Genomic DNA, 27,939 nt, shown 5'->3' on the forward strand with positions numbered 1-27,939 from the left:
CGGAGCTCGGAGGGGGCGGGGCCAATTGGGAGGGGCGCAGGTCACGTGGGCGTATAAAAGCGCGCCCCGGCCGTTTCCCCCTCCCCCGCCCGGTAATTTGAGGAGGGGGGAGCGGGGAAAGCTGGCGGAGAACCTGAAGGGGGGAATAATAGTAATAATAATAATATTAATATTGGCAGGTTTAATAATTGGGTGGGGTGAGGGCTGAAAATAAAGTGGGGTGGCGCCTGGGGGCTTGTGGCAGGTGAATAAAAAGGTGAGGTTGATAAGGGCGAAATTGGGGAGGCGGCTGAAATAGGGGGACCCCAAAGGCCCTCCAGTCCAGCCCCCCCGGGAATGCATGAAATAAGGGTATCCTGAGGAGAATTTGGGGCGGAGGCGTGTGTGGGAGCTGGTAAAATTGGCGGGGGGGGGTGCCCTGAGGAGAATTCTGGGGGCGGGGGGGGGCTGCAACTGAAGACCAGGGAGGGAGGGGGTTTCCTGAGAGGAATATTTTGGGGTTGGGGTGTCTTTTGTCCTAGGAAGGGCATTGTTTTTTGTGGGGAGACGCCCTTGCTTAGAGGGACAATTATGGAGAGATAATATGGGGATATTTGGTGGGGGGAGGGAGATGTCCTGAGGGTGTGTGTGTGTGTGTGTGTGTGTGTGTATATATATATATATATATATATATATATATATATATATATATATATGGGGGTCATTACAGGACAAAGAAACAAAACCTCAAAGTGATTTTTTTGTGGGGGGGGGGGCTAGGGCTACTTTCACTGGCCTGCTTTCGAACTGCTAGGTTGGCAGGAGCTGGGATTTGAATCGCCAACTTTCTGATCTGCAAGAGGCTCAGTAGTTTAGACCCCATTGACTATTGTGGCAACATCAGGATTCACAGATCGTCTCCCATGTCAGACCTCCTCAGATGAAATTCAACAACTTAGGCTCAGTTCTTTATTTTGTATTGCAAAACTTACAAAGTTTATAAACTTAATAAAGAATAATAAGAATAACCTCTAAGTGGTTTGCACAAAAATATTGAAATGATCAATAAAGCACGGTTCCAAACAACTAAAACCTTTCAAAAGGTAATTAACACTAGCAGCAAGAGATTAAAACACACTTTGTCAGCATTACCTTGCATTACCTGACATTACATATTTTACATTGTCACTTTATCTTACAGGACTATTGTAAGGTTAATGGCAAGATAAGGATCGCTCAGAATGCCTAATGTTAATTATTTTTTAAATTTTATTTCCACATTTATGTACACCACTTCATTATGAGAGAGCCCCAAAGTGGTTCATAAAAAGAAAAATTAGATTATCAATAAAAGCAATTAAAAACAGGTATTCTTAAAACATTTCAAAGGTGATTGAAATCAACAGTAGCACTAAAATCAAGGATGCATGTAACTCCTACATGTCTGGAGAGGCTTGCCTAAACAAAAAATATTTTAAGCAGGTTCCAAAAAGAGTGCTGTGGAGTTGCCTGCTTGAGGTCAACAGGCAGGGAGTTCCAAAGTGCAGGTGCTGCCATGCTAAAATTGTTGCCTTCCTACAGCTGTGGCAGGAGTTTTATGTGGCACTTGTAACCATGTTATGGGTCTGTTCTGAGTATAAGCCGCCCAGAGTGGGTGGGGTATAAGAAATTTATTATTATCACTACTACTACTACGACTGCTATTACAGTATTATTATTGGAATTTGTTGGATACCACCTCTGGAAAATGGTATCCAACGAGCTGCACAAATATAAGCCCTGGGACACCTGGCTTGCCAGTAGTAGATGTGAAAAGGATTTAGGCGTCTTAGTAGATCACAAGCTGACATAAATCAACAGTGTGATGCAGCAGGGAAAAAAGCGAATGCTATTCTAGGCTGCAGCACCAGAGGTCTTGTGTCCTGATGAAGGGAAGTCATAATCCTGCTCTGTTCTGCAGGTCAGATCACACCTGGAGTCCTGTGTCCAGTTCCGGACACCACAATTTAAGAAGCAGAAATGGTGATTGGTATTTGTGTGCGTGTAAGGGCTCTGTTCTAAAGGTAATAATAGGCTGGCTAGGACCCGGGAGACCTGGCTTTGGATCCACACTCAGCCATGAAGCTCTCTAGCTGCCCTTGAGCCAGTCACTGTTTCTCAGCTGAATCTGCCTCACCGGGTTCTTGTGAGGATAAAACGGGGGGCAGGACAGAACCATGCACAGCTTACATACAAATGCACTGGCTGCGCTGACTGCACTGGCTCCCGGTGGAGTACAGGGTCACGTTTAAGGTGCTGGTTTTGACCTTTAAAGCCCTATGCGGCCTAGGACCCTCCTACCTACGGGACCACCTCTCCTGGTATGCCCTGCGGAGGACCTTAAGGTCCACAAATAACAACCCTGGAGGTCCCAAGCCGCAAGGTGGTTAGATTGGTCTCAACTAGGGCCTTTTCAGTACTGGCCCCGACTTGGTGGAAGGCTCTGTCACAAGAGACTAGGGCCCTGCGGGACTTGACATGTTACCGCAGGGCCTGCAAGATAGAGCTGTTCTGCCTGGCCTTTGGTATGGACTCAGTCTGACCCTTAAGTTTCCCTTCCCTTAGGGTTTTGATCTATGGGCTAATTTTAAAATGAGGCTGCATTTTAAATTGCATTTTAACCCGTATTTTAATAAACTGGTTTTTTGTTTGTTTGTTTGTTTGTTCTCTCTCCCCCCCCCCCCATTATGTTTTATTGAAATTTTATTGGTGTTAGCCACCCTGAGCTGTGGTTGGGGAGGGCGGGGTATAAATAAAAATGTATTATTATTATTATAAGAAATAAATAAATTGTCTAGGGTTTATTGTAAAGTCCACCGTAGAGACTGCAAACATTGCCGTATGAAACCTTTGAAACCGTCTTTTGCACCTCAGGTTGTTCAAGGCTACTGAGCCAACGCGGGAGAGACTGCAGGGCTCTGCAACGAAATGTCGGGCGTCATCACAGCCTTCTTTCACCTTCTTGCCCTCTGGGGGACGATCCGGTCACTCAACAACACACAGGGTCTTCTGGACTGTGTACCAAGAAAAACGGTGGTGTACCACTGTGGGTGTCCCACGACAATTGTTAATGAAAAGGGTGCTGAGGCAGTCTGTCAGACTCTGTCAGCCTTTGTCAACCTAGTGCCCTCCAGAGGTTTTGGACTAAAACTCCCATCAATTGGAGGGCACCAGCTGACAAAGTCAGGGCTAGGGAGATCTGATACAACAGGGCAACCTTTTATTTTATTAGAAGGGATCGTTTTCATTATTGTTATAGCTGAGGTAACAGTGCATATTAGAAAGTAATAAAATGTAGTATTCAGATAATATTTGTATATGAAGGGGAAAATACAAGCTTCAGAATTGTGCCAGGCAAGGAATTAATGGGTTAGTTTATGCAAACCAACCTGGCCAGGCTAGCTAAGGCTAGCTGTTAAGGAACAATGGGGAACCAAGTACTGAGCTATTAAGAGTTGTCTGCTCACCCAGGAGTGGTCAGAACTGGCAGGTTGCCAAGGTGGCGGTGGGTGTGATGTAACAGGAAAATTTGTACTTTTTGAAATCCAAATGTTTGCTGGAGGTGGAGTGTAGGAAGGACAAGCTCCTCCTGAGGTGAAAACACTTTAAGGGCACATGAGATTGGGTCCATAAAAGGCTGGAGGCCACATAGGGTATTGCCCCTCTGTATTCTAAAGCTAACTTATTTACATCAGGTTGAATCCGGAGACTTGCATTTGTTGAACTTGGGCCCCACCAAAATCAATGTGAACATTTAAGCACAGCAGAACCTGAGTCCCATGCATTTCCATGAGGAACTTGGGGCAGCTCACTTAGTCTGGATTCAACCCATCACCTGTAGACCAATTTACCACTGGCAGGGAACAAAACAGAAAAGCAAAGGCTTGGATCTTTGTTCCACACGGAGTAGACCCACCAAAAGAAAGCAATGCAAGAGAAACTATAAGTAAATCTCTCTGTTTTGCAGCAGATAGAATTATTATATGATATATAATTATATAATTCTACATCAGATCATTATGATTATAGTGACAGTAACGTTCGCTAATTTTTAATGCTTTTACTATAAGCCATTTTGAGCTCAGCGTTGCTGGGAAAGTGGAATGCAGATACCCAGATAGTCGTTTTCAAGTCATGTTTAGGCCTTGTCTTCTCTCTTCCATTTATATTCCATTTAAATTTCATTGTACACAGGTTGTACATTGACAATAAAGGCATTATTATTATTATTATAGCTGAGAATTTTAACGTTTTTTGGAAACAAGGACTATCCCATTTTTCCACCCTCTTCCTGAGTGAAGAAACCAACATTTTGTATGTGGGAGCCAAAGGCTATATCCTTGCTTTGGACTTGAGTGATATCTCTAAAGAAATAACCAGGGTATGTAATATTAATTTTTTATTATTTCATTGTTTAAAATATTCACACTTGTGTGTCTTTCAGGAGACTTTTTGCAAAGAAACCAAATTGTCAGATTATTTCTAGTCCCTTGTTTTCTTTTACTTTTTTAAAAAAGTAAAAAAAGCCTAACTTAAAAGCTTTTTATGTCAGGGCTGGGAGGTGGAAAATAGGAACCTGCCTTGCCCCGGGTGAGATGACTTGTCCATTTAATGCAGCATTGTCTACTCTGACTGGCAGTGGCTCTCCAGACTGAGAGAAGGTCTTTCCTATTAACCTGATATCCTTTTACCTGGGGATGACGGGGAACCTTCTGCCTTTGTGGCATGTGAGTGAGCCCCCTTGCAAGGCAAGCCGCTGAAAGAGCATCTATGGGTGGGCGAATATGCCCTAAAAACATAACAAAAAAAGCTTCACAGCTCTGGGAAAAACTGGAAAAAAAGCTCAACAACTTTGCCCCAAAAGTAAGCCTAGTACTTCTACTTCCAGCCCAGGAAGTGTTCAGCTAAAAGCAGTGGTGACTATAAAGTAGAAAATGGAATTGGTCTGCAGTTTCCGTTCACTCATCTTAATGTTTCATTTGCTTTTGGGTTCCTAGGAGGCCTGGTTTGCCCCAGAGAACAGGAAGCTTGAGTGCCTTCGACGAGGAAAGAGTAAAGTAGGTCTTGGCCGTGGTGCTTCTGGGTCACTTTAGCAATGTGGGTCTCTGTCCAAGAACAGGGTGCAATCCACGGACTCCAATTGCCCTCCCTGGAGACGGTAACTCTCCGGAGGCAGATTTGGGACCTCTGGCTGCAAATCTCTTAAGACCCTCACCAGGTTTAGGAAGCTGCCTTATACACTAAGTCAAACCTTTGGTCCATCTAACCCAGACTGGTGACTGGGAGCGGCCACATAACACCAGTCCTAAAGGAACTACACTGGCTCCCGGCACATTTCCTAGCAAAATCCAAAATGTTGGTGCTGACCTATAAAGCCCTAAATGGCCTTGGCCCATAGACCTGAAGGAGCGAGGGCCTTTGGTGGTTCCCTCACTTCAAAAAGTGAGGTTACAGGGAGCCGGGTAGAGGGTAGCAAGATGGGACACCCTCCCATCAGATGTCAAGGAAATAAACTTTCCCAAGATATCTGAAGGGATATCAGTAAGTTTTTAATGTTTGATATTTTGCTGTGTTTTGATTCTGTTGGAAGCTGTCCAGTCAGATGGCCGGGGTACAAGTAATAAATTATTATTATTATTATTATTATTATTATTATTATTATTATTATCATCATCATCATCACCATCACCATCACCACCACCACCACCACCACCACCTACCCTGACGGGCAGCGGCTGTCCAAGGCATCTCTCTCAGTGAGTTGCTGAGTCTTTGAATGAATGAACAAATCCCTGCTATCTTCAGTATTGTAAGTCAGGTGACTTTTGAGTCTAGACTTGGCTGCTTAACTCCAGTAGCAGAATAGCTTTCAGAGCTACATGTGCTTTTGATCTGTTTCTCCCTTCCCCCCACTGTTTCATTTTGTGTGTGTGTGTTGTTGTTTTTTAAAAGGCAGATTGCCAGAATTACATCCTCATTCTGCATAAGATAAATGCCACCAGCTTATATGTTTGCGGAACCAATGCATTTTATCCTGCTTGTCGTTACGTGGTAAGTTTGCAAAATAAGCTTCGTGGAACACCTATAAGTATCGTGCCCTAGTGTCAGGGACTGGGCAGATGCAGAGGAGTGATGGAGACCACCTCCCCAGGAGCCTTCCAGAGAGGAGGAAGGGGCAGGTAGTGTAGATCTACAGGACTGGTTCGACACAGGGCACACCCCAGAGGAAGAACAAGAGGGAAGAAGTTGGGAAATAATGGGAGATGAGAATCTAGGTAGCATTGAGCCGGCAGAGCCCGAGCAGTCACTGGGGAGACTCCCAGAACCCATTCCCTCCCCACAAACCAGGCGTTCACTGAGAATAGCAGAGCAGAGGGATTGGAGGCAGGCAACTGTATGAGAGGGGAGGAGTCTGATGAACAGGGAAGTACGAAGAAGGGGTGTGTCGTGTGTGGAGCTTCACTCAGAGCAACGGTAGATACTGAAAGGTGCTTGGTTGCCTTGCCTTGGCATCTGGAATAATAGTAAAAAGAACTAAAAAGCCTGTGCTTTCTCTGCCTTTCTGCTTTCCTGGGCAGTCAGCCAGGAGCTGACAACAGCACCCTGACACCTCCCCTTTCTCATATAGTGTCGTTGGGGGAGGGCCGTAGCGCAGAGGGGGAGCAGCTGCCTTGAATGTAGAAGGTCCCCAGGTTCAAGTCGCCAGTGGCACCTGCAGCTGGAGCTGGGAGAGTTTCCTGTCTGAAACCCTGGATAGCTGCTACCAGTCTGTGTGGGCGATACTAGGCCAGTTGGACCACTTGCCTCAGTAAAAAGCAGCGTCCTGTGTAAGCTCCGTTGGTTAGCGCATGGTGCTAATGATGGCAAGGTCATGGCTTCAATCCCCTTATGGTCCAAGAGGTCTTCGGTTCCTGCTTTGCAGGGGTTTGGACTAGATGATCCTTGGGGTCTCTTCCAACTCTACAATTCTATGATTCTATGTTCCATGATCTGTGAGTTCTGATCCCCTTAAAAGCATTATTTATTTGTTTATGTTGCTTTAAAGCATATATGTCTACTTCAGAGTAACCTCTCTTAGGTTTTAACTCTAAAAAAGTGCGCAGGCAGCTTTGGCAGCTAAAACCCTGTTCCTTGAGCAAAGCTTTCAGTAGCAGAAGTGCTTGATGTTTTATTGTGTTTTTATATTTTGCTGGTAGCTGCCCTGAGTGGCTGGGGCAACCCAGGAGAGTCCTGATGGTTGAACAGAGAGGCCTGCATCTGTTCGCCCCTCCCCTTCTCACCTCTTGCCCCTTCCATCCCTGCCATGTAGCCCCCTGAGGGAATGTGGGCCTCACCTTGGCTGCTGTCTCTAAACAGAAAAGCTCGGCTCATTTGGTTTTGCTTGGTTTGCAAATAGGTCATGGACAATAGGAAGCTAAAGCTGCTGTCCAAGGTGGTAGAAAGCCGGGGAAGATGCCCCTTTGAGCCGAGGACACGATACACGTCTCTGGTGGTTGGTGAGTTTTCTCATTGTCACAACACCACCACGGAGGGAGCTGAGATCTTTCCCACTTAGTCATGGCTGCCGAGTGCTAATTGTTCCAATTAGGTGTCTGGGGATATTTTGGATCTGGTCCTTTCAGGCCTTGAACAAAAGACTGGCTTGAAAAGGGAATCAGAAAGCCGATTTATTTTTATTTTGTTACACACAGCCCAGTCTGTCTGCTTGCATAAAGCCAGACTCCTCCCCCACCCCCCGTGGACTTTCCCCAAAGTTAGTCATGTCCATCCATTTCAACAGATCTGCCCTGAGTAGGGCTAACACTGGATACAGTTCTGAGATGCTAACAGCATTTTTCCAGCTCCACCCACCTTTAATCCTTCCTTCTTGAAATAAAAAAATTCCTTCCAGTAGCACCTTAAAGACCAACTAAGTTAGTTCTTGGTATGAGCTTTCGTGTGCATGCACACTTCTTCTGTATCTGAAGAAGTGTGCATGCACACGAAAGCTCATACCAAGAACTAACTTAGTTGGTCTTTAAGGTGCTACTGGAAGGAATTTTTTTATTTTGACTATGGCAGACCAACACGGCTACCTATCTACTACCTTCCTTCTTGGGTGCTTAAGATTTTGAATGATTCTGGGTCATGATTGTAGCCAGGATTTATGTTAGACGGGGGCCAGGACACCCACCTGTCATCATCCTCTGCCTGGCTCTGTCTAGCAGATTTGGAATGAAATGTATTCTTTTGACCCCAAGCACTCAGAAAAATCTGTCAAAACATTTGGCTGGAAACCCAGCCAGATGGGCGGGGTATAAATAATAAAATTATTATTAAATTATTATTTCAAATATTCTGGTTATTTATACTTTTAGTTAAGTATTTTTATTTATTTACTTGATTGGGGGGGGGCAGCTGCCCCCAGGCTACGCCCATCTGCTCGCTTGCCCTGCTTCTGAATATAGCCATCAGCCTGTCATGCACACACAAAATACTTGCCTGTTCTCTGTCATTAGTGCCAGAGATTTTTAAAAAGCCTGTCTCTTTATTCTCCTGCCCAGACGGTGCACTTTATTCCGCCACTTCAAACAACTTCTTGGGTTCGGAGCCAATTATACTACGGAGTTTGAGGAATCCTTTAAGGACAGAATTTAAAGCGTCATGGCTTAACGGTAAGTCTCTTTTTAAAAAAAGGTATGTCACTTTAACCCCTCCGCCAGGCAGATGTCGCCAATTAATGGAGCTTGGAGGTGCAGTGCTTATTTCGATCTCGTGACGGCATCTGCCTGCCTCTGCCTCTTGTCATGTACTGGGCCCTTTGCACATGCAATTAAATCTGCCATTGTTGGAAAACACACTCCCTGCCTCGGCGTCATCTGGCGAGAAAGCGGCGCAGCAGCCAAACGCTATGTGCACAGCTTTTCTTTACATGGTAGCTTAAAAAGCAGGTTTTCATTAAAACACCAAACAGATTTTGTTAAAGGGAGATCTTTAATAAAACAAAACAAACCATCAAACCAGGCTAGTGCTGGAGGGGATGTTAAAAGTAGCACAAGTCCATGTTTTAAAATACAGTATCCCAGTCCTTAGATTGAAAGAGATCCAGGGAACTGGTGCACAGGTTTGGTTCAGAAAAGATTTGGGTTGGGGGGTGAGTAAAAACGTGTTGTCACTGTGTCCTCCACAGTCGGCTGACATTTGCTTACGCCCCATTACTGTGCATGTGGTGCATACGCTGTTAACCCTGCAGATAGGGCTGAGGTGACAGCAGCAATTGGTGCAATGGCGAATGAGGTCACAAAGGCACACTAGAGCAAATGGAAGTCAATTTGGGCTGGCTCCTTTGCGTGTTGCCTAAGCCACAGCCATCGCCTCCCCACCCACCTAGCCAGCTTCTTCCTAGCTGCACCTCTCACAAAGCAGTTGGGCAAGGACAGGCACTTGTAAATGCACTGAGCATGTCTATAAAAGCTAAGGCTCTCCGTATTATCTTGACCCTGGTTCCTTCCTAATTTCATTTCCCTTTGGCCTCATTTTCCGTTTTCTTGGTTTTGATTTGATTTTTGTACCCCGCCCATCTGGCTGGGTTTCCCCAGCCACTCTGGGCGGCTTCCACAGAAACCAAAAAACACTAAAATATCATACATTAAAAGCTTCCCTGAATAGGGCCGCCTTAAGATGTCTTCTGAATGTCAGGTAGTTGTCCATCACCTTGACATCCGATGGGAGGGCATTCCACAGGGCGGGCGCCACCACCGAAAAGGCCCTCTGCCTGGTTCCCTGTAGCTTCACTTCTCGCAATAAGGGAACCGCCAGAAGGCCTTCGGCGCTGGACCTCAGTGTCCGGGCAGAACGATGGGGGTGGAGACGCTCCTTCAGGTATACTGGGCCGAAGCCGTTTAGGGCTTTAAAGGTCAACACCAGCACTTTGAATTGTGCTCGGAAACGTACTGGGAGCCAATGTAGGTCTTTCAAGACTGGTGTTATGTGGTCTCGGCGGCCGCCCCCAGTCACCAGTCTAGCTGCCGCATTCTGGATTAGCTGTAGTTTCCGAGTCACCTTCAAAGGTAGCCCCACGTAGAGCGCATTGCAGTAGTCCAAGCGGGAGATAACTAGAGCATGCACCACTCTGGCCAGACAGTCCGCGGGCAGGTAGGGTCTCAGCCTGCGTACCAGGTGGAGTTGGTAGACAGCTGCCCTGGATACAGAATTGACCTGCGCCTCCATGGACAGCTGTGAGTCCAAAATGACTCTTCTCTTCGTAGAATCATGGAATGCTGGAGTTGGGGCCCTGAGGGCCATCTAGTCCAACCCCCTGCAATGCTTAAGGACCACCTCTCCCCATATGAACTGACCCTGATCCTGTGTTCAACCTCTGAGGCCCTTCTTCATGTTCCTCCTTCATGAGAGATCCAGAGGGCAGCCACATGAGAACGGGTCTTTTCGGCAGTGGCTCCCCATCTGTGGAGTGCTCTCCCTAGGGAGACTCACTTTGTGCCTTCATTACATATCTTTAAGATTTCTCTATAACCAGGTCTTTGGCTGATTAACATTCTATGGTCTTTTCAATGTGTTTGTGGGAGGGGGAATTATGAGTTTGTTTTTGTTTTATTATGTATTTTGTGTTCTCATTTTGCATTTTATGTTGTGAAGCACCCTGTGAACTTTTAAAAAGGATGAAATATACAAATTTAATAAGTAAATAAATAAATGGAACCACCTATGGATGCTATCACAGCCTCTCAGCCGATTAGCTTTGCAGGCTTCCCTGCTGCAAATAAGCAAGCTACAATATGGATGACCTTTCATGTCTCAACAATAAGCGCCATCTTTCAGCTTATTAAATTTTGTTATTAAATTTTTAACTTGCAATCAAGTACCTCTCAAGGGGGCTCCGTCACCGATGTTTCTGCAGTTTGTAAACGTGCTCCCCGTGATTAAGTGCTTCCAAATCAGATAATTAATCCATAAATAAAGTTCTTTAATCTGTTGACAGGCCTATTTTCACCCATTTTCCTTGCCATCAGAAAGGCTTTATTTGCTCTGCCTTGTCGCAACAGAAAGGAGATGCAAGGCAATTTAATTAATTTCTATAAACGGCCCCTTTATTTAAATGAGGGCAAGAATGTTCTCATTTAGCCTGAGTGATAACAAACTGTCCTTTCTATGAAGGAGTAATCTAGGTTTCTTTGTACCGCTGGATGCCTGATGTTAATCTATGCTGATTTTTGCTGTTTTGCAAGTTTCAACACAGAAGGGGAGAGAGACCCAAGCAAGGATGCACAAAACACTTGAAATTTTAAAATAAGGGAATTAATCTCCCTGCTCTTATTCAGTTTCAGGGCCTCTTGGAAATCATTGGACAATTATGTTTCCCCTTTTTCTTCTTGATGACTGCTGCGTGCTATTTTATTGTTATTTTATTGCGCTTTATTGCATTTCTGTACACTGCCCTGGGCGTCTTGCACTGAGTGTCGGAACGTCTAGAGGAGGGATCTTTCAAGTGTCTGATGAAGTGTGTTCCATTCCATAAGATTTGGGGAATGTAAGAAGAGCCTGACCTGATCCAACAGACTCTTCTTATGTTCACATGATCCATTTAGGAAAAGGGCACTGCCCCACCAACCTCAGTCTGGCCTCACTTGTCCCCCACCTGCCTGCCTTGTTTCTTGGTTTTTTTGTTGTTCAGTCATTTAGTCATGTCCGACTCTTCATTACCCCATGGACCAGAGCATGCCAGGCACTCCTGTCTTCCACTGCCTCCCGCAGTTTGGTCAAACTTATGCTAGTAGCTTCAAGAAGAAGAGTTTTTGGATTTGATATCCCACCTTTCACTCCCTTTAAGGAGTCTCAAAGCGTCTCACATTCTCCTTTCCCTTCCTCCCCCACAACAAACACTCTGTGAGGTGAGTGGGGCTGAGAGACTTCAAAGAAGTGTGACCCAGAAGCTGCATGTGGAGGAGCAGAGACACGAACCCGGTTCACCAGATTACGAGACAACCGCTCTTAACCACTACACCACACTGTCCAACTATCTCGTCCTCTGTCGTCCCTTCTCCTTGTGCCCTCCATCTTTCCCAACATCAGGGTCTTTTCCAGGGAGTCTTACCAGTCTACTGTTGGGCTCCCTGCCTTCCACCCTACCCATCCCCATGGGCGCCAGGTGCCCCAATGGGAAGCCCACAAGCAAGACGGACACACAAGAGCAACTCTTCCCTCCTGAGGTTTCCCTTGCCTGCCTCTGACAGTGGAGGAAGGGCAGAGCCATCATGACTGGTAGCCATGGATAGACTTCCTCCTCCTCCTCTTTTGAAACCATCTAGGTTGGTGGCTATCACTACTGATTAGGGCTGGGTGATACCTGGTTTTCAACATCGCAGTGTATCACCAGCTAAAACATCGCAATATACTGATACATCAGAATGTCTGAAATAGGGATGGAGCTGGTTTTCAGCTTTGTGATATATCAGCAGCTAAACATCACAATATGCTGATATATCACAATGTCTCAAATAAGAATGGAGTTACGTAGAGGCATTGGCTTCATGGTTTTTCCCACATTGTGATTTTTCGCGTGCGCGCACACACACACACACACACTATATATATATATATTGCCAGGTCAAAAATTATGAAACCGATATCACAATATGGGCTTCAAAGTGGTTTTGAACGATATATCAATGCTATAACATAATTTTTGTTGGGTGCTGCAGAACTCTTCCCCCCCCTCCCCTTTTGGTATCAGAGGGGGTGGATTCCCTCCTAAAAGAATCATGAAGTTTGGAAGTCTGAGTGGGGAGAGTACGGTGCTTCAACTGGTTAGGATCTCTACCCCTGACATTGAACAATAACCCTGTGTCATTGTCTTCTTCAGAGCCCACCTTCGTTCACATGGATCTCGTGCAGGAGAATGGGGCAGGCTCTGACTCGGACAGAGTTTATGTCTTCTTCACAGAAGCGGCGGTTGAGTTTGACTTCTATGACAAACTTCTGGTCTCGCGGGTAGCCCAGATCTGCACAGTGCGTACCTGGACCCCTTGATTGTCTTACCAGTGCGGGAAAAGGTCCTCCATCCCTGGGCTAGAACATGGCACCTTCAGTTCTGTGTGGAAGGGGTGGGAGAAAGAGAAAAGGGGGTGCCAGGAAGAAAAGGACGGGCCCCATCCACTTTAGCTCTGACCCTGCCCACTATTGGCATGAAGCTCCCCCAGCCCTGCCCAGGGAATGAGGCCCTGATTCAGGGGAGGGGGAAGAGTTGCTGGCTGCCAGCTTGTTGGGTTATTTTCCACAGGGTGATCTCGGTGGGAGGCGCACCCTGAAGAAAAAGTGGACCTCCTTTCTAAAGGCCACCCTTGTCTGCTCAGCTCCTGAGTCAGATTTTCAGTTCAATGTCCTCCACGCCGTCTTCATGATCAAAACAACCAACTGGCGGGAAAGCATCTTTTATGGGATTTTCACCCAGCAGTGGTAAGGTTTTCTCACAGCCGTAAGAAGACAAGAGGAGCGCTGCTAGGCCAGCCCCCTGTCCTCCCCGAGGCCAAACAGTTGCCCCAAAGGGAAGCCCTCAAGCAGGCCTGAGCCCAAGAGCCCCCTCCCCGCCTCTCGTTTCCAGCCCCTGGGATTTGGAGGCAGAGCCTGGACATCAGGGCCACAACCTGGGTTTCTTTTAAAGCCATCAAAGTTGGCAGCCGCCACTGCCTCCTGTGGCAGGGAGTTTCATCGTTTAAATATTTGCTGTGTGCAGAAGGACTGTGTTATAAGAATTCTAAGGTCTCAAATATACAATAAATGTTCACAAATGCACAAGGTAAGCACACATACATCAGTAAATAAATCACATGTCTGAAATTGTTCTGTGGGGCAGTCCTGATGCCATCTTGATTCTTTGTTGTTGTTTAGTCGTTTAGTCGTGTCCGACTCTTGGTGACCCCCTGGACCAGAGCAGGCCAGGCACTCCTGTCTTCCACGGCCTCCTGCAGTTTGGTTCTTAATAACCCAAAATATTTCCTCTACAGAAGGAAATATATCGGAGAAAAATTCCCCAGTAGTTCTTTTCACTTACAAATCCTACAAAATCTGTTTTAAGGGCACATTTGTGTATGAATAGGGTGGGCCTCTGACCCGGATTGAAGAACTAAAGTATTTAACATCTCAAAAAAATGCCCAGGCTGCCCAGGTAATGCAGTCAGTAAAACATTATCAGGTATCCTGGCAGACAGGAGAGATGACTGCACACTCAATTTTTTGTGCTGGAAACCCTCTTTCTGTGATGTATGTATGATGCTTTTAGTTAAGTCTTTGGCTAAGGGGTTGGGCAATGTCTAAAGTATTTAAAAGTTTCTGCACACTTTGTTCTTGGTCTCTCACATCCTTGCAAGGAGGGCGGGGTACTCTGTTGCAACAGAAAAATAAAGATCTGCCTTGTTTTCTCTGGATCCTACTTCCAGCCATTCTTCTCATGGACTTAGGGGACTCAGAACCCATTGAGGAGTTGGGCAGCAAAAGCCAACCTCCAGTTTTTCCTTCAAAAAATGGTGGGGAACATGTGCTGTTTTGAGCATAAAGCAGAAACCGCAGCTACATCAGCCGCCTTTGCGTGTTTTCCCTGCAACTCCCAACAGCCCAGATAAGAGCACATGGCAATGATGACAGAACTACATCAGCCATCCCACAGGAATGGCAGAAAAAGCCTCACTAAAGGCCCCCTAACATAGCAGCAACACAAGCTTTTATTGAGGTCTTGTGAATAATTGACAGATACAACTTAAGGGCGGCCCACATTTCGGTACCCTGGTTTGACTCAAGGCAGAAGTCTCCTGTGTGAATAATTTTCTCCCCACTGCCACACCCTTTCTGTTTCTGACTTTTTCATACGAAGAAGCTTTGTCACCAAAGGATGATTGGGAAAAGTGGGCATCTCAAGATTGCAATTAGCACCTGAGAAACAGTGAATGCATCATGCAGACTGTGTGGCCGAGCTGTGCTGTTGTTGTTTCCCCCCGGCCTGTAGAATTATTGTTGCCAAACCTCTGCTGGAGCAAATGGGAGAGAAGTGCCTGTTTCTGTAAACAGTAAATTGGTAAAATAACCAATTCTTTGTTTATTTGGGAGGCACTGTAGTTCACTGTGGTGCTTTGCATACAGAAAGTTCAATCTCTGGCATCTCCTGTTTGGGGGGAAAAGGTTGGAAAGGGAAAGATCTTTCTCTGCCGGAGAAGTTGGACCATGATAGCTGTACAATCTTTGGCTTGTTGGACAGCCAAGGATAAGGCAGCTTCATAGGCTGAGCCCAGATCCCCCCCCCCACCTTCAGGGATGGCTGCTTCTTGCATCTCTGCATGATTTGCTTCTTCCACTTCTGAAGAGTGGGAGGGAGTTTTCATCTTATTTGTGGGCAAATTTCTTCATCAGACAAATCCTTTGGTTGTTCCAGAAGCAGGGAGGCATTCTGGAAAGACGTGCTCTGTCGCAGAACTTATTTCCTTTCCGTCTTGTTTCAGGGGGAGATTGGACATCTCCGCCATTTGTGCGTTCAGGATGGAAGCTGTTCAAGACCTCTTCCAGAAAGGAAACTTCAAAGGCCCCCTTGCCGTTGAGAATTCACATGCAAAATGGGTGGTGCACAGGGGAGAGGTCCCCACGCCTCGCCCGGGCGCTGTAAGTTGTCCCCCTCCCCTGGTTGACCATCTATGCCCCCATGTGGTAAGTGTTCAAGTGGATATCACTTGTACCAAACAGGTGAACGTCTGAATAAAAGGAATACTGTAACCATCTTCCTTTTTCTAGTGCCTCGAGATTTCTGCCAGGCACCAGGAGGGATACAGCTCTTCCCTTGACTTGCCGGACAGAGTCCTCCAGTTTGCCAGGGACCATCCCCTGATGGATGGCACCGTGAACCCCATCGGCCGCCAGCCGATGTTGGTCAAAAGAGGCGTGCGATACACACATCTTGTGGTAGACCAAACTAGTGGCATGGATAATGCAACGTACGACATCCTTTTCCTAGGGACAGGTAGGCCAACTTCCTAGATTGGGAATTGCCAGCATGGCACAAGCAGGCGCCCGTGTGCCCTCTGCTACCTCCCATGGAATCTGCTGAAGGTCTTGGGAAACATCTCAAAAATCTGCCATGCTTGAGAGACTCTTTGCTTTCCCCGCTCAGTTCCTTCTTGTGCTGACTCAGTCTCTCTCACATCAAACACTCCCTCTCTAAACATGCCTTCCTTTTGCTGGGTGACAAGGTTGGACGGTCATCCTCTCATCTGTTCCAAACAAAGGAGAGGGGCAAAGAACTTCTTTCTTGGAGTGAGAGTGGTGGGGGCTGATGTAGGCATCCCCCCCCCCCCGCAAGGTTGGCAGGGCGGCTACCAGGAAGCAGGGGGTGTCCCTATTTTCATCAGAGAAACGTGGGAGGATATGGAGGTTATGCGACCCCTGAGCCGAGGAGATAAGTAACTACACATACCTTTAGAAGACACCTGAAGGCAGCCCTGGAGAGGGAAGTTTTTAAAGTTTAATGTTTTATTATGGTTTTTTATATATGTTGGAAGCCACCCAGAGTGGCTGGGGCAAGCAGTGACTTTACCAAGGTCTTTTTGGCTTCTTTATCCGATGAATAAAGCACCTTTTTAGGAGGGCAGGAGACTTAACCTCACATTTTTCCTGCTTTTGAGTAATTTAGACCATGTTTCCTTCAAAACAGTGGTCCCTTCTCTTCTTCTCCCCACCCCATTTACTTTAATTGGGGTTTAAAAGTGTGCTTGATTTTGTGCAGATAAGGGCTATTTGCATAAAGCTGTCAACCTCCAGGGGGAGATTTTCATTGTGGAAGAGTTACAGCTGTTTCCATCTCCAGAGCCTGTGCAGACACTCAAGCTGGCTGCACAAAAGGTAGGACATCTGTCCTGATCCATCCATTCTGGTTTCTCTCAGTTACTCATCTTTCCGAAACTTCAGTTCAGCTTTCTACAATTCTGCAGCAATTTGCAGTTTATTTATTTTCAAGTTTTGAAAATCCAGTGACATTTGGGTCTGAATTTCTCCCCATGTTGACCTTTTTTGTCGTAGTTTCCCCTTTTGCAGAGCAGTTTCCCCCAGCACAATGCATTTTTGAATGTTAGGCATTTTTAGGTTTAACCTGTCATGTGTCAGTTTTGTACGTGTTGCCTGGCTGGAGAACTGCAATGCCAAAACCAGAGAAATTGAAATTTGAAAGAGTGGCTGCCTTTCGGCTTGGCCTCTAAATGCCTACATGGGCTGTGCAGCATGACACCACACCTTCCTCACCGTTTAGCCTTTTCCTTTCACATCATTTTATTCATTTAGTTATTGCCTTTGCACCCCACATTCCCCCCAAGGTGCACCTGCTTCTCCTGCTCCTCCTCTAATCCCCACAACAACCATGTGAGGTAGGTCAGGCGGAGAGGCAAGGACTGGCCCACTGCCGCCCGGTGAGCTTCCTGACTGAGTGGGGATTTGAACCATGGCACCCCAGGTCCTAGCCTGACATGTCTTCTTCTGCCTGCCCTTTTGCGTGCATCTCTTTCATGTACAGTTTAGTCCAGTGCAGGAAAGAGGTCTTAGAATCAGAGTTGGAAGGGGCCACAAGGGTCATTTGCCCAACCCCCTGCAACATGTCCAGCCTGGAACCCATGGCCCTGAGATTAAGGCTCTCATGCTCCATGCCAGCTGAGCTACACCGCAGTCTTGTCTGCTTGGTGCTCCCTTTCCAGGGCCTGCTGTATGCTGGGTCTGCCTCCCGGCTGGTGCAGCTCCCCGTGGCCGCCTGCAGCCGGTACAAGTTCTGCCTCGACTGCGTCTTAGCCAGGGATCCTTACTGTGCCTGGTCACTGCCTCTTGGCGCCTGCATCCCCGTGGCGAACCGGTCTGGGGGTTTGCGGTGAGTAGCACAACCCCTGCCCTGTGGGATGCATAATAACAATAGCTATTAGCATTTATGCAGCATTTGAGAGGGTTTGAAAGCTACGCCGTGCATTATTTACCATTCACTTAACATCACTGCCTCTCATTTCACTCTGAGCCCTCTAGGCGACCTCCGTGCCTGTAACTGAAACGAACACACATTATTCTTCTGCTTACTTCTACCTCCCTTAGCTCAGTGGCAGAGCAACTGTGTGGCATGCAGAAGGGCCAGGATCCACCCCAGCATCTCTACACAGGGCTGGGGGGAAACCCCATCTGACACCCTGGAGAGCTACTTCTGGGGCAGGTGGACCAGTGATCTCTTGGCGTAAGGCACCTTTCTGTGCTTCTGTTTCAGTAAGCTCTTAAGCCAAAGCCAGGAGGGCTGGAATCTTCCTTTAAGGGTTGGAGCATGCAGAAGGTCCTCTGCATTGCCAGGCAAGACCAGTATTGCCCAAACTCCCAGCTGTTTTTGGACTACAGTGCCAATCATCACTGACCACTTGTCCTGCTAATTAGGGATGGTGGGAGTTGTAGTCCAACAACAGCTGGAGACCCAAGTTTGGGAAACTCTGGAGACAATCGTGAGCTAGATGAACCAGCAATATGACTTGACACGAGGCAGCTTTGTGGTTTTCTGTGGAAAACTTAGCTCTTTGTTCAAGACCATGAGGACTAGAATCTTATATTTATCTGTAAAGGAAGGAACAGTGGTCTGACTCAGTAGAAGCTCCCCTCTGTACCCCTGTGAATCAGAACCTTTCCTCAGAACCATGAGGATTAGGATTTTAGTTTATTTTGAGGCGGAGGACCATAGTTCAGTGACAGAGCCCTTCATGTCCAGAAGATCTCACGTTCCATCACCGGCATCTCCATATGGGGCTGGGGAAAAGCTTCTCTGTTTGTTACCAGAGATTGAACTGGGCTGGCACAGTGTGCTTCCCACCTACCAGGCTCCAGCCCTGCCTGTGCGGAGAATAAACGCTCAAGGTGAGGCTTTGAAACCCACGCACTCTCAGCCACACTTCAGTGTGTGCCACCGAAGCACATTGTTCTCTGCTCTTCACAGGAGAGTCCCTGTTCGCTCCGAGCCCCTCAGCCATGATTCTGTGAATTTCAAGGCCAGGCGAGGATGCTTTCTGAGAGAAGTGGTTGCGCAACGCCAAATGCTTTTTCATGCCTGCATGAAGTATTCATGTTAATTCGCCTCTTCCTCCCTGCAGGGATCTGATTCAGAGTGTCAGGAATGGTGATGCCTCCAGGTGCCCTGAAGTGGGTAGGGGAATGTTTTATACATATATTATTGTTATTATTATTTTCTGGAGATAATAGGGTCTGTAAGCAAGTGCTCTGCCTGGATGTAGTTAGCCAGTTCACAAGTGGTGCTCAGGGCCAGAGGTTAAACTGGGTAGAGAAACACATGTGAATTTTACCTTTCTAAAGCCGGCACCATAATGATCCATAGGATGCCAAGTTACAGAAGGGATACTGTGTCCAGAGCAACTGCTCCATCTGGCGCGCCGGCAGAGAGTCTGAGGTCAGCAAACATTTTCAGCAGGGGGCTGGTCCACTGTCCCTCAGACCTTGTGGGGGGCTGGACTATATTTTTTTTGGGAGGAATGAACGAATTCCTATACACCACAAATAACCCAGAGATGGGTTTTAAACAAAAGGACACATTCTACTCATGTAAAAACACGCGGATTCCCGGACTGTCCATGGGCCAGATTTAGAAGGCAATTGGGCCAGATCCGGCCCCCAGGCCTTAGTTTGCCTACCCATGCCTGAGACCTACCTGCCTGTGGACTGTCTTGCCAGAGGGGTGCATGCTCTGGTTATTCCCCTGCTTGGAGTGTTACAATGTGCTCTACATAGGGTTACCTTTGAAGGTGAGCCGGAAACTGCAACTAATCCAGAATGTGGCTGCCAGAGTGGTGACTGGGACCATATAACTCCCGTCCTAAAAGACCTTCACTGACTCCCAATGTGTTTCCGAGCATGATTCAGATTATTGGTGCTGATCATTAAAGGCCTAAACGGCCTCGACCCTGTATACCTGAAGAAGCGTCTCCACCTCAATGGTCCAGCTAAAGAATCATAAAAGAAAACAAAAGATCTCAGTTGATGGAAACCACAGGAGGGTCGAGGTGCTCGACTCTTGCTTGCCGGCTTCTGTTTGGGGCATCTGCGTGGCCGCTATGCAGACAGGAGGCTGGACTAGACAAGGCTGGCCTGACCCAGCTGCTGAAGGGCTCTTATGATTTCTAAATGGATCCTCCATGGACAGAGCCAGTCCACCTTAGAAGAGTGGCGAACAAGAGTGGGAGAAGGCCACTGCTGTCACCTCCTCTTTGTGGGCTTCCCATTGCGGGAACCTGGTTTTTGCTGTAAACTGCAGGAGGGGAGAGAGGAGACTGGTGCTTGAATCCTGCCTCCTGGTTTCCCGTTGGGGCAGCAGTTTGGCCACATGGCCACCCACCCACTTTCAGACGTTGCCCACTTTTTGTGATCAGGAGATGTGCTGAAAAGTGTGAGATAAGCTGTCAAATGATGGAAAGACATGTAACCTCCCCTGCAAAGAAATAAGGACAAATGCTGTCTGAAGAACAGACATCATGCAACTTCTGGATAAGCAAGTTATCTGGAGGAGCACCTTCTCTCACACTCAGTCTTATTATGACATTTGTCTCTTCCCCCACCACCACCCATGACTCATAAAATCATAGAATTGTAGAGCTGGGTGGGACCCCGAGGGCCATCTAGTCCAACCCCCTGCGATGCAGATGTCAAATATACAATTAAAACATTCCTGTGCTTGTGCAGGATCTGCAGGAAAAGGGCTGGGAGATGGAGGCCTCACACCCAATGGGGAAGGGAGTTCAGGCACCCATCCAGGCAGGGGGAGGCTGCCAGGGGTTGAGATTTCAAAGGTCATGGGAGCTGGGCAGGGGAGCCACAAAACCAGAGGTGCCTGTCAATCACAGAGCTTGAGAGACAAGTCAGATGTGAGCAGCCAGTGTGAAAAGGTCGCTCTTCAGGACAAGGCTGCAGCTAGTGCAGAAAGAAAGAAAGAAAGAAAGAAAGAAAGAAAGAAAGAAAGAAAGAAAGAAAGAAAGAAAGAAAGAGAGAGAAATCCTCAGGGTATCGGAGAGAAAAATGCCAGCCTGTTGGGCAGCATGCTGTGGCTTAAAGGGCCCCAAGTAAGCCCAGGAATCCTCTGACCTTGATGTGACCCAGCAGTTACCGATCCCAGCTGAGAATGCCTGCCAGGCTTCATTGCAAGGGATCGTTTGCAGCCTCTGTTTCTAGCCGGCAGCCTGTCCAGAGCTCCACCATGTCAGTGCCATAGAACCCCTTTGGCAGTGCCGGATTAAACCCTGTGGAGGCCCCTAGGCAGTCTCCGCCCCCCTCTAGTGGGATAACAGTGAACTAAGAAGGCTTGGTTGTAATTTTCTTTCAAGATCAAATCAATATTATTTTGATCCATTGTCATGGGGCCCCTAATATGGGTGGGGCCCATAGGTTGGTGCTTATTCTGCCTATTTGGTAATCTGGAACTGCCCTTCGGAACTTGACTTTGCCTGGCAACAGTGATGTCGCAGGCAGGCGGGGGGCCAGGAGCCCTGCACCTCCTTTCCAAAGAGCCTGTTGCTTTCTCCATGGTAACGGTAATGCTGCTGTCCTCCACCCAGACAGACCCACATGCCCTCGCAAGCCTGCAGGCACTTCTCACATGCACCCGAAATGCACTTTTGGCATCAGAGGCCATGAATGCATGTTCCAGATTTGCCACTAGTGGACACTGTGCCATCCAGTTCCCCCTACCCTCTCAGGCTTCTCAGCCCTCCATGCAGCCTGGAGGTATTCTGTCTACATTGCAAACAACTAAAGGTAAAGGTACTCCTGACCATTAGGTCCAGTCGCGGACGACTGGGGTTGCGGCGCTCATCTCACTTTACTGGCCGAGGGAGCCAGCGTACAGCTTCCAGGTCATGTGGCCAGCAGGACTAAGCCGCCTCTGGCGAACCAGAGCAGCGCATGGAAATGCCGTTTACCTTCCCGCTGGAGCGGTACCTATTTTATCTACTTGCACTTTGACGTGCTTTCAACTTCTAGGGTTGGCAGGACCAACAACGGGTGCTCACCCCGTCACGGGGATTCGAACCGCCAACCTTCTGATCAGCAAGTCCTAGGCTCTGTGGTTTAACCCACAGCGCCACCCGTGTCCCTTTTGCAAACAACTACATGATCTTGAATCCTAGATTCATAGAGTTGGGAGGAACCCTGGGGATCATCGAGTCCTACCCTCTGCAGTACAGGAATATGCAGCTGTCTCTTATGGGGATTGAACCTGCAACCTTGGCATTATCAGCATCTCACTCTAACCAACTGGGCTATCACTTAAGGGCAAATCATTACTGTGCCCCCAGAGTCTGATTTGAACCTAGGATCACAGTTGCTGCCTCTTTGGTTAATTGCGTGCATCTCCCTTTGAATCTGCTGCATGGCGACTTCTGATATTTCCCAGAGGCACTGCATGAAAAAATTGTGTTTGGTTTAAAAAAAGCTTGCCTTTGCTCCCACAGGCACAGATTCCCCCCCCCCCCTCTTTTGTTAGCATGAACCCCCTCCTGGCTCTAGAGAATGGGACTGAAGGCATGTTCGCTTTTTCCTTTTGTAGTCATTCTCTCGAAAGCTGCCGCCTTTAATTTTTAGCCCCAGGCTGAACCCAGGGAATTCCCGGGTGCTGGGGAGTGAATGTCAGCGGGACCAGCAACAGCGGCCTGCAGCAGAGATTGTCGGTGCCGTTGCCGCTGAGCGCATCTCGTACAAGACGGCAAATATTAAAGAGCAGAAAGCGCATTAAAATTTCAGGAGCCCCAACCCTCCATGCAGCACATGTTAAGCAGCGCTTCCAAAGATGCGGGGAGGGGGAAACAGCAAGAATCTCTTCTCTTTCTCTGAGAGCCACTACACAAATGGAAAACTCTTTCCTATAGGGGTCAAAGGGACAACACTCACGTTGGCTGTATCAATCTCAGGATCACAAACACACCTAGGCCACCATGGCATGCCATTGCCAGAGCGTCATTTATTGCTTTATAACATCCACCTCCCACCCTTCCATCAGAAACCGGGACCTCAGAGCTGCTAGCTACCACCCTAAAACCCTCAAGTGCTTGTAAACTAACAAAGCAGCCACAAATGGCAGGAAAAGAGCATCAGCAGCCCAGCCCAAGTCAAATCAGGTCTAAGAGCACCCTGCGAGCATAGATTAAATGTGCTTCTAAATACTATTGCCCTAAATAATATTTATTTATATCCAGCTCAGCCCGGAGAGCTCAGTTGGTTAGAGTGCGGTGCTGACAATGCCAAGGTTGCAGGTTCAATCCCCACATGGGACAGCTGCATATTCCAACATTGCAAGATCTTGGACTAGATGATCCGCGGGGTGCCTTCCAACTCTATGATTCTATGAAATATCCACCTGTTTAACAGGTGATTTACTGACTCATTTTTGACCTGGGATAGCTCACTTGGTAGTACATGAGACTTATTAATCTCAGGGTTGTGGGTTCGATCCACACGTTGGGCGAAAGATTCCTGCATTGCAGGAGGTGGGACTAGATGGCCCTTGTGGTCCCTTCCAGCTCTACAATTCCATGATTCTAAATGTGCAAAAGGGGTGGGGTTAGCCAGCTCTGGGTACTGCTACCAAAAAAACCTGTCCCACATTCCCACCCTCTGCACCTCAGATGGTGGTGGGGGCCCTTAAAAAACACAAGGACTAGAATCATAGAATCATAGAATCATAGAATCATAGAGTTGGAAGAGACCACAAGGGCCATCGAGTCCAACCCCCTGCCAAGCAGGAAACACCATCAGAGCACTCCTGACATATGGTTGTCAAGCCTCTGCTTAAAGACCTCCAAAGAAGGAGACTCCACCACACTCCTTGGCAGCAAATTCCACTGTCGAACAGCTCTTACTGTCAGGAAGTTCTTCCTAATGTTTAGGTGGAATCTTCTTTCTTGTAGTTTGGATCCATTGCTCCGTGTTCGCTTCTCTGGAGCAGCAGAAAACAACCTTTCTCCCTCCTCTATGTGACATCCTTTTATATATTTGAACATGGCTATCATATCACCCCTTAACCTCCTCTTCTCCAGGCTAAACATGCCCAGCTCCCTTAGCCGTTCCTCATAAGGCATCGTTTCCAGGCCTTTGACCATTTTGGTTGCCCTCCTCTGGACACGTTCCAGTTTGTCAGTGTCCTTCTTGAATTGTGGTGCCCAGAACTGGACACAGTACTCCAGGTGAGGTCTGACCAGAGCAGAATACAGTGGCACTATTACTTCCCTTGATCTAGATGCTATACTCCTATTGATGAGGCCCAGAATTGCATTGGCTTTTTTAGCTGCCGCGTCACACTGTTGGCTCATGTCAAGTTTGTGGTCAACCAAGACTCCTAGATCTTTTTCACATGTACTGCTCTCAAGCCAGGTGTCACCCATCTTGTATTTGTGCCTCTCATTTTTTTTGCCCAAGTGCAATACTTTACATTTCTCCCTGTTAAAGTTCATCTTGTTTGTTTTGGCCCAGTTCTCTAATCTGTCAAGGTCGTTTTGAAGTGTGATCCTGTCCTCTGGGGTGTTAGCCACCCCTCCCAGTTTGGTGTCATCTGCAAATTTGATCAGGATGCCCTTGAGTCCATCATCCAAGTCGTTGATAAAGATGTTGAATAAGACCGGGCCCAAGACAGAACCCTGTGGCACCCCACTAGTCACTCTTCTCCAGGATGAAGAGGAACCATTGATGAGCACCCTTTGGGTTCGGTCAGTCAGCCAGTTACAAATCCACTGAGTGGTAGCAGAGTCAAGACCGCATTTTACCAGCTTCTTTACAAGAATATCATGGGGCACCTTGTCAAATGCCTTACTGAAATCAAGGTAGGCTATATCCACTGAGTTCCCTTCATCTACCAGGCTTGTAATTCTGTCAAAAAATGAGATCAGGTTAGTCTGACATGACTTATTTTTCAGAAATCCATGCTGACTATTGGTGATCACAGCATTCCTTTCTAGGTGCTCACAGACTGTTTGCTTAATGATCTGCTCCAGAATCTTCCCTGCTATTGATGTCAGACTGACTGGGCGGTAATTATTTGGGTCCTCTCTTTTCCCCTTTTTGAAAATAGGGACAACATTTGCCCTCCTCCAGTCTGCTGGGACTTCGCCTGTTCTCCAGGATTTCTCGAAGATGACTGCCAGTGGTTCTGAGATCACATCTGCCAGTTCTTTTAATACTCTTGGATGCAGTTCATCTGGCCCTGGAGACTTGAATACATCTAAACTAGCCAAATATTCTTGTACTGTCTCCTTAGTTATTCTGGGCTGTGTTTCCTTTGCTGAATCATTTGCTCCAAATTCTTCAGGTCGGGCATTGTTTTCTTTATCGGAGAAGACTGAGGCAAAGAAGGCATTGAGGAGTTCAGCCCTTTCTGTGTCCCCTGTTTGCATTTCACCATCTTCTCCTCTGAGTGACCCCACTGTTTCTTTGTTCTTCCTTTTGCTACGAACATACCCATAAAAGCCTTTTTTGTTGCTTTTAACCTCTCTAGCAAGCCTGAGTTCATTCTGTGCTTTAGCTTTTCTGACTTTGTGTCTACACGTGCTGGCTATTTGTTTGAATTCCTCTTTGGTGGTTTCCCCCCTTTTCCATTTTTTGTACACATCCTTTTTTAATCTTAATTCAGTTAAAAGTTCTTTAGATAGCCACCCTGGCTTCTTTAGGCACCTTCCATGTTTCCGTCTCATTGGTATTGCCTGACGTTGTGCTTTTACTATCTCCCTCTTAACAAACTCCCAGCCATCATGAACTCCCTTTCCTTTTAGTATTGCTGTCCATGGGATCTCACCCAGCACTTCCCTAAGTTTTATGAAGTCGGCTTTCTTAAAGTCAAGAAATTGAGTCCTAGTATGCTTGGCTGCTCCTTTCCGCTGTATAGTAAACTTCAGAAGAGCATGATCACTCGCGCCTAATGATCCTTCCACTTCTACCCCACTAACCAGGTCATCAACATTGGTTAGGACCAGATCTAAAATGGCTGTTCCTCTTGTTGCTTCTCCCACTTTCTGGACAATGAAGTTGTCTGCAAGGCCAGTGAGGAATCTGTTTGACCTTATGCTCTTGGCTGAGTTTGACGTCCAACAAATATCCGGGTAATTGAAGTCCCCCATTACTACTATCTCCCTTCCTTTTGCATGCTTGGCCATCTGTTCCAGGAAGGCATCATCTATGTCCTCCGTTTGGCTTGGGGGTCTATAGTAAACTCCCACAATGAGGTCTCTGTTATTCTTCTCTCCCTTAATTTTGACCCAAATGCTCTCACATTGGCTTTGAGGTTCTAAATCTTGGAGCTTAAAGCTACCTAACGGTGACTGGGAAACTACAACTAGTCTGGAATGTGGCAGCTAGACTGGTGACTGGGAGTGGCTGTTGGGACCATATAACACCGGTCCTGAAAGACCTACATTGGCTCCCAGTATGTTTCTGAGCACAATTCAAAGTGTTGGTGCTGACCTTCAAAGTCCTAAACAGCCTTGGCCCTCTATACCAGCCCAGACACTGAGGTCCAGCTCCGAGGGCCTTCTGGCAGTTCCCGCACTGCGAGAAGTGAGGTTACAGGGAATCAGGCAGAGGGCCTTCTTGGCGTTGGCACCCGCCCTGTGGAATGCCCTCCCAGCAGATGTCAAGGAGATAAGTAACTATACAACCTTTTGAAGATATCTGAAGGCAGCCCTGTATAGGGAAGTTTTTAATGTTTAATGTTTTATGTATGCTGGAAGCCTCCCAGAGTGGCTGGGGCAACCAGTCAGGTGGAGTGGGGTACTACTCCTACTAAAAACAATCATCATCAGAAGCAAAACAGTGCAAGGGCTGTAGGAGGAGGTTGGGAAGGTCATTGAAATGATGGAGGGAGGTGAGTGTAGCAGAAGGGTAACCACCTCTGGCTTCTTTCCTTTCTCAGCTAAGAACGTCAGGAGGCTCCCTGTCCCCCTGGGTAGCAGCCCACATCTCAGCTGCAGCTCTCTGTCCAACCTGGCCACGTCTGTCTGGACATTCAATGGGAGCAGCCTGCAGGACGAAGAGCCCAAATATCTCTTCCACACCAGGGGACTGGTCGTGTTTAACATGACGGCTTCTGACACCGGGCTTTACGAGTGCCAGTCTGTTGAGACATCCAACGGAAGAGAATTCCGCATCTCCATGTCCACCTATTTCCTTTACCTCCAGCAAGAGAGCAGCTTCGCTGTGGCTCCCGAGAGCGATCCATCAAATCGGGAGTGTGCCGTCTCTGCAGCTCCAAAATCGCAGCCCTTGGCGTCTCTCCAGACGGAGGACCCGGCAAGGCTGGAGCGACCCCAGAGAGTCCAAGGGCTCTCGTTCACATTGGTGCTTTGGGGAGGAGCCTTCGCCCTGCTTTTCCTTTCCTTGCTCTCCTGGAACCTTTACGAGGGCCACCTCTCTCTCCCCGGGAAAAGTGTGTGGAGCAGGAGGTCAGAAACGGTGGATGCCCTTGGGGCAGCGGATCCCGAGCCAGAGCAAACAGTCTTGATTCAGGGAAGCTTGGCCTCCTGTCCCATTTCCGGCTCGGCCAGCGAATCAGCCCTGCTGGCAAGCTCACCCCAAGAGACATGCAGCGCAAAGGCAAAGCAGACCACCAGCCTCGCCGCGGGCAGGGCAGCCTGCTGTTCTTCAAACTGCCTGGTCAGCAAAGTCCAGCTCACTGACGAAGAAGGCCTTGCAGCATGACGGCCTTGGCAGAGGGTCCGCACCACAGAAACCCCACGAACTGTCCCATTGTGTGCCCAGGACCCCCCATTTTAAGAGGGTTTGGAAAATAAATAAAAAAGTAAAGTTGATGCCAATTTACCTTTCTTTAATGTTAACTTGGTGGCTTGATTCCCACGTCGTTAGGCTGCCGTTGTGTCCAGTGGGCAAAACTGTGACTTC

At 47.6% G+C, this 27,939-nt stretch overlaps 1 protein-coding gene across 4 annotated transcripts; it reads left to right on the top strand.

Moving 5' to 3' along the window:
* Window positions 1-27,846, top strand: LOC308577484 (semaphorin-4D-like). 4 transcript variants are annotated; one of them, XM_081177693.1, is made up of 15 exons: window positions 1-92; window positions 2,893-3,064; window positions 4,254-4,399; window positions 5,016-5,075; window positions 5,971-6,069; window positions 7,415-7,514; window positions 8,562-8,672; window positions 12,878-13,023; window positions 13,295-13,470; window positions 15,504-15,660; window positions 15,790-16,015; window positions 16,778-16,893; window positions 17,736-17,902; window positions 19,149-19,201; window positions 26,954-27,846. In XM_081177693.1, exons 2-15 carry the CDS (start codon window positions 2,947-2,949, stop codon window positions 27,736-27,738), a joined length of 2,460 nt encoding a protein of 819 aa, XP_081033819.1. In that variant the 5' UTR covers window positions 1-92; window positions 2,893-2,946; the 3' UTR covers window positions 27,739-27,846. The 4 variants fall into 4 exon arrangements, with proteins under 4 accessions (XP_081033819.1, XP_081033821.1, XP_081033820.1 ...); XM_081177695.1 differs by lacking the exon at window positions 5,971-6,069; XM_081177694.1 differs by lacking the exon at window positions 5,016-5,075.
* Window positions 27,847-27,939: the final 93 nt, after the last annotated feature.

Source organism: Podarcis bocagei, assembly GCF_964188305.1.
Source record: "Podarcis bocagei genome assembly, chromosome: 18".
Taxonomy (NCBI): domain Eukaryota; kingdom Metazoa; phylum Chordata; class Lepidosauria; order Squamata; family Lacertidae; genus Podarcis; species Podarcis bocagei.